The sequence below is a fragment of the Micromesistius poutassou genome (genome assembly GCF_964030765.1).
Source record: "Micromesistius poutassou genome assembly, contig: SCAFFOLD_5775, whole genome shotgun sequence".
Classification (NCBI taxonomy): Eukaryota; Metazoa; Chordata; class Actinopteri; order Gadiformes; family Gadidae; genus Micromesistius; species Micromesistius poutassou.
Window position 1 is genome coordinate 854 of NW_028177720.1, and position 7,004 is coordinate 7,857.

A 7,004-nucleotide genomic window follows, 5' to 3' on the forward strand; every position below is an offset into this window, starting at 1 on the left:
GGCCAGATATTTATCCACAGTTTGACCACTTCTGATTTTGAGTTATTGTATTTATTTCTCCCTGATTTTGTGTGATGGGTACACCTCGTCGAATTTTTATATCATTGAGAAAAAAAATTAACTCACCCCATATAGGCCTAGTATGAGGAAAGTAGAGCGAATGTTCTCGTGTTGCTGCTATAGGCGAGGACTCGCGTAGTCGAGCGCCACTGCTTGACAGGAACCGTCAGAGCTCCATATATGGTCAAAGAAACGCCCCGTGAGCGTCATATTCTGACAGAGCCTCTCCCGTGGGTTTAGAGTTTTGGCTCCCGGGAAAGATTTCAGTCCTCCGGGAAAGAGGGCTTAGTTTTGCATGTTCCCATCCATCGTGCACGACGCGAAAGGCCCCTTATCCACATCTCCTGTGTACAAGGAACACCTCCACGGTGATCAGCCTCTGCCTCGTGTTTGTCTTGTGGAGAAGCAGCAGCACCTTTTCCAGGAGTGCTTTATTCAACTCGAGTCCTGACGCTTTTGGACGCGGTGCTTCGGGGATGTCGGCACTTTGAGAGCTGCAGCATCACCCAAACAACCCAAACAACTGCCATCGATTTTTCTGTGAATAGCAACAAAAAAACAAAACAACAGAAAAAACAAAAAAACAAAGAGGAACAATAGCAACAACAAAAAAATCGCGTCTATTGAACAATTCACGTTTTTTTTCTTATTCTTGTTCCCCAGTCTGTGGATAGCACTCCAACTAAGTACGGCACTTTGAGACTTGTTCACATCGTTCCAAGTCAGGACAGACAGAAGAGGGAGACGAGACCTGTGGACCAGCCGTTCCCTCGCACCGCTCACGACTGATCCCGCAAAACCCTGAAGGATACCGCGTGTGGACGTTTATTTACCCTCATTTCGCAGGAGGCTCCCCCTTTTGCACGCAAATTGTCCTAAATGTTTGGGATTCAGGAAACTATATCGCGGGGTGGCACCACGATGAAGGAGGAACCGCTCGGTGGGCTCAATTCGGTCCGCTCGTGGATGCACACAGCTGGGGTGGTGGACGCGAACACAGCCGCCCAAAGGTACGCATGCCAAATCATCTGATTTTCTCACGCATTCCTCATATCGACCCTCAATCCCCTCAATACTCTGTATCAATTACGGTCTCCCAATGCCCCCCTTCGGCTTTCCCCCTTCTTTCATTACCAGCAGTTCGCCCTTATTGTGACAAATCAAGAAATATCCCGCGCTCCAAAACGTCCTTGTGCATCTCTGCAATGTTTTCATCAGCAGCTCCATCATCATCTCTCCCTCGTGTGCGGTACTTAACCGAGCTGCTCTCTCCTTCTCTCCCCGCAGCGGTGTTGGCTTGGCACGGGCACATTATGAAAAGCAGCCCCCCTCCAACCTCAGAAAATCCAATTTTTTCCATTTCGTCCTGGCCCTGTACGACAGACAGGGTCAGCCAGTGGAGATCGAGAGGACAGCTTTTGTGGACTTTGTGGAGAAGGACAAAGTAAGCAACAACCAAACAAATGTAGTGTATTCCTGTGAGCAGGGATAGTCCGTGCATGTTTTTTTGTGCAATTACATTATGTGTCGTTTGAAATGTCAACCAGGTGCAGGAGAAGGAAGGAGTCACGAATATGAATCAATATAATATCTGTTTTATTTTGTATTTTTTTTAATAATTCGCTGTGGCCACAAAGTGGTTGTAAGCCTTGAGTAAGGGGTCAGACTTCACTCTTTTAACAAACCATACAACCAGATGTGTGGAAAAAAACGTATATATTATATTTCTCTGTGGATGGTTAATTTTCACCAATTATTGTTTCCACCAGGAACCAAACAGTGAAAAAACTAACAATGGGATACATTACAAACTACAGTTATTGTACAGCAATGGTGAGTTCTGCATTCAATATATAGCCAAACAACACAAAATACAACAAAAATAAATACAACTTTACTTGTAATACTACTAATAATACAAATAATACAAATAACAACAAACTTTGTAAATGACTGAAATTGACATCCCAACGCTCGCTATTCTGTTTTTTAATCGGTGTCAAAGGGACAAATTCCTCTGCCCCTTTTACTGCCTGCCTGTCCAAATGAACGTCCTAACAAATCATGTATTTCATTCCCCAGGAGTCAGGACAGAACAGGATCTTTACATACGGTTAATCGATTCAATGACAAAGCAGGTAAGCAACTGTTTCTTCTTTTACAATTTGAATGCACCCTTTTCTGTGGCTCCCGGGGTATACTTAGACTTGAGTGTCAGTCCCTCTGCCATGTGTTCATTCTGAGATGCGTTTGAAGGGCATTGTGTGAGCAGAAACATTGAAATATAGATTACTGTTTGCCCGAAAGGAAAGGGCAGCTCCCCTTTCGCGTGTTTGGTCGTGTAATATTACAACACTCCCAAATGTTCAGCAGTGCTTGGACAATTTAAGTCATTATTCAATATTTACAAATAATAACGGTAGGCCTAATAATGATAGGTAAATAATCTAAATAACCAATTAAAGCGATTAAAAAAAATACACTTTCATTTTTGTATAGGCCTACATATATTTTATTCCCATAAAATATCCAGTCAATCTATATTTCAGTGTGCTTATAAAACAATTATCCAACGCGGTGGAAGTTTTTTTGGTTAAATATATATATCATACACACCGGCCTACATTTAGAAAACCCATTAGAAATGAAAGTATGGGGCGACCCCGTTTGTGCATGTGAGTTGTGCGTTTCCTTTTTTAACTGGAGGGTTAAAAACAGCCCGGATAGAGCCGTGAAGCCACTGTAGTCGCAGGCATGCATTCCTGTGCGAATGATCCGAGTCAATGACGCAGAACAAGCAGTTTATGGATTTCTGTTTCTACAGCTGCAAAGAGCGACATAAATCAAAGCAATATAGATAATCGCATTGCCCCCCCTCCCCCCTCCCCCCACCCCTCAACTAAAAGATACACCGCGTCGAGCAGAATAACAATTTACATCAAGGATGTTCCCTTTTTAAATTTTATTTTTAAATGTCACTTTTTTTTATTATTTATTTCCGAAGTCATGTTCAAGTTTGTCGGCAACGCAATAAATTAAACGATGCAAAAAAAAACCCTGACAGCTCGTAGAATAATAAAAAAGATTTATCCTCTATTGCTTTGAAATTTTAGTTCAAACATGGCGTTTTTTTTTCTCTCTGATCACTTAAAGGCCTGTATCTGGTACTGGATGTAGTGTGTGTGTAGTGCCTACTATGGCAGCAGCAACCACTTTACAAGTTCTGGTGTTGAGCCTGAGTACAGCCTACGAGGGATGGAGTGGCTCGCATCCGGAGAGAAGGGGAGACAGGAGGGGAGGCATCGAGGAGGGAGCGAGAGGGAGAGGGAAGAACTGATAGCTCCCGCGCCATCTGTTTCAGCCAATGCTCAAAAATTACTCAACCGTACCGCCAGACACCGCTTTTTATCCACAGAAAGATCATTGTTAGCGGCTCAAAATAAACAACAGATTGCCCATTAACACTTTCCCCCAAATATCCCCAGATTATAAGCATATTGATGGCACTTCTATTGGATCTCTCGTCGTGAAAATCCCTCTGTCGCTTTCTCTCCCTCTCTCCCCCTTTCTCTATTTAGCCCTCTCTTTATCTCCGTGTTGAAATGTTTTTTTTACTCCTATTGTGGCATGCAAAATAGCTAATGATGATAATTATGATAATTAGGCGTGGTTTTTAATAGTATGTTATACAGACACTGGTAATAATGCTATATAAATAATAATAAAAAATATCTATAGGTCTACGTTACTAACACTTATAATTAAAAACAATTGCTGCATTATTATTTATGTTATCTATAATATAAATACAATAAAGGCCATGACCTTTATAACATTAATATAATTATTAATATTAAAATTATTCATAATACAAATGCTATTAATTTAATAGTAATTGGTCGTGTTATGCTGTTTCAATAATATATTTAAGTCCTTATTTATTGGTGGCCAAATATAGTACTCAAGAGGTTTTTGATAAAATGCACATTGAATATTTTATTGTGTTAAAGCATAACCTACATAAATCCCTAATTCATAAATATTGGTAATTCTCTTTTTACATAGTGTGTATCTTACTGTAACTCATTTCTACGTCCGTGATAATTGTGAGGTGATGGTGTGACCCCTGGTTCCTCCCTGGTGTATTTAACGTTTCGCCCCCTTCCCCTGTCTCTCCCTCCAAAGGCGATAGTGTACGAAGGCCAAGACAAGAACCCAGAAATGTGTCGAGTTCTCCTTACCCACGAGATAATGTGCAGGTAAGCATATCGCGTCGTGTGTGTCCATCCATTCAGCAGACACTGGCGGAAGACATTTCACCACGAGGCCACGTCGAGCTCTGAGCTGAGCCATGATGCAATCATGTATCAAGTATAGGCGGCTATATTCAATCATGCCTAGCACAGACAAAAAACCCTGATCATATAATATGATGACTATCGCTCTGACACCGGGAACTATATTGGACTTGGACTATTCATGCAGACCCCTCACATCGACTATAAACGACACATTCTCCCTCCAAAAAAAAACCTCAACACGCTCTCGAAGGCATATTTAGATTTGGGATAAGTCTGTCGACTGTCTCTCATCGTCACAGTTATCAGTTTATCGACTCTCCCTGCTGGTCTCTTTCCTTCCTTCTTGCACCACAGTGTTGTCAGCCTCTCGTTGATGCCCACCTGTCGCCAATGATCAGCCGGGCTTTTAGCGTTACTTAACCACATAAATCTGCAGCTCTCATGTTGCGCCGCCATTCAACGCTGTCATTGATACTTAAAGGGGAATACGCGCTTTGTTGTTATTGTGGAGCTCGCCGGCTGAACATTGAATTCGGATACTGTCGGTTAACCTCCCCCCTTTGTTACACCGCGGTATTGTTCGGCACTGAGCAGGTTGAGCGCAAGTGGAACCCTGAGAGAGAGAGAGGGAGAAAGGGAGAGGGAGAGAGAGAGAGGGAGAGGGAGGGAGAGAGGGGGAGAGAGAGAAAGAGAGATTTGTCTTTTTCCATGCATAAACTCATCACTCACGCTCAATTTATACATGCATCCATCACTTACTTTGTGACACATTGAATATGCTTTTGCTTTCGAGGTAATATTTTCTGTCACTGGGGGGTGGTGTGTGTGGGGGGGAGTGCATTTTGTTGTAAAATGAGCAAGTAGGCCTACTTGAACCCGCGCACATAATGAAGCAAAGACGACACAGACGCACCGTACAATTTATGTTTTCATTTGAGGACTTCATGAGCATAATGCACTCCCACCACTATTCTTAATTTTATTTAGACTTTTCCCTTCAATTATATTAGCCTAGTCGCCTTCGGAGTAGGCATACCATGTGGACGATTATCAATAAAATCTTCATCTCAGTCAATATTTCCACAGAGAGACATGCTAATGAGAGACATTCAGGCCTAAAACCTCTACGGTTCACAGACATTATGTGTGTGTTGTTCTTCCTGTGGCCATATGGCATTAATCAATTCTCATGCACATATTTGCGTTAGTTGTATATATATGTTTTCATTTCAAATGGATGTTGGATGATGTTTCTTCTCAGTTTCTCCACCTCTCTCTTTCTCTCCCTCTCTCTCCCTCTCTCTTACACACACACACACACACACACACACACACACACACACACACACACACACACACACACACACACACACACACACACACACACACACACACACACACACACACACACACACACACATTGATTCAAGTTGCAAAAATCAAAAGATGTCAAGACAGCTAGCAAGCTAACTAGCATATACACTCTAAGGGAGAGAGGAGGGTTTTTGTTGAGAACATGCGGTGGGGAAGATAGATTAGTGCTTTTGAGGGCATAATTGATAAATGCCCCGCAGAAATATTGGTTGAGGGTGGCACCTTGCATCTCCCTAAGAAATAGCAGCTTGGCAATTAGAGGTAAACAAAAGCAGAAGCTGTTGTAAGTGACTCCCCTGCCTTCTGGCTGCAAGCCCCACTCCCCTCCCCTACAACTCTTAGCCAAACAACACAACATGTTGTTTTCACCCGGCGTCTCCTCGATATTTATTTTTTAATTATTTTATTTTATCAGCCGTCAGCATCAATGGATGAGACAAGGTAGTGGAAAAAAAACGAACAACCAAACACAAAAAAAACACCACAACCCCCAAAACAAACAAACTTTCTTTTTACGTTTGTTATTTCATGTCATGTGACACGTATGAAATCCATGTGTCGATTGAGGGAAAGAACTGCTAGAAGTGGTGGCGGTGCCTTGGTTGTGTGTGTGTGTGTGTGTGTGTGTGTGTGTGTGTGTGTGTGTGTGTGTTGTATTTTTTTAACACAATGTGTGTCTGTGTTCCCAGCCGGTGCTGCGACAAGAAAAGCTGTGGGAACCGAAACGAGACTCCTTCAGACCCTGTGATCATCGACCGGTAGGCTTCCCTTCTACTACACCTTCTCCTGTGTGTGCGTGTGTGTGTGCACGCACGCATGTCTGTGTGTGTGTGTGCGTGTGTGTGCGTGCGTGATGGGATGGAGAAGTGACAGAGTGACCTTCTGAGAGTGATTTGATGAACGGGTGAAGCTGTTAAACATACACACACAAAAACAAACGGTATGGAGCAGATGGATACACGCTATACGATAAGCATGGGAGTTACCGGAAGTCTGGAAGGTAACAGCCTTATGGTGCGTGTTTGTGTGTGTGTGAGCGAGGGGTGTGTGCCCAGGTGGGGCCAACATCCTTCCACTTTCGCAGCACCCATGTGTGTGTGTGTGTGTGTGTGTGTGTGTGTGTGTGTGTGTGTGTGTGTGTGTGCGTGAGAACGAGGGTCTTGGACATGGGACGAGCAGAGGGGCGTCTTTCCCAGCGTACCTGTGCTCAGAGGGGGAGGTCACCACCTGGGGTGGGAGCTGGGGGGGGGGTTCCTTGGATCAGAGGTG

At 43.4% G+C, this 7,004-nt stretch overlaps 1 protein-coding gene across 1 annotated transcript; it reads left to right on the forward strand.

Annotated features, from left to right (window-relative positions):
* Positions 1-806: 806 nt before the first annotated feature.
* On the forward strand, positions 807-6,497 carry LOC311375775 (transcription factor COE3; the record flags this gene model as incomplete). Its single annotated transcript, XM_084490837.1, has 6 exons — positions 807-1,070; positions 1,348-1,504; positions 1,830-1,893; positions 2,143-2,198; positions 4,246-4,319; positions 6,425-6,497. The coding sequence occupies exons 1-6, from the start codon at positions 940-942 to the stop codon at positions 6,495-6,497; spliced, it is 555 nt and encodes a 184-aa protein (XP_084346963.1). The 5' UTR covers positions 807-939.
* Between the last annotated feature and the right edge of the window lie 507 nt (positions 6,498-7,004).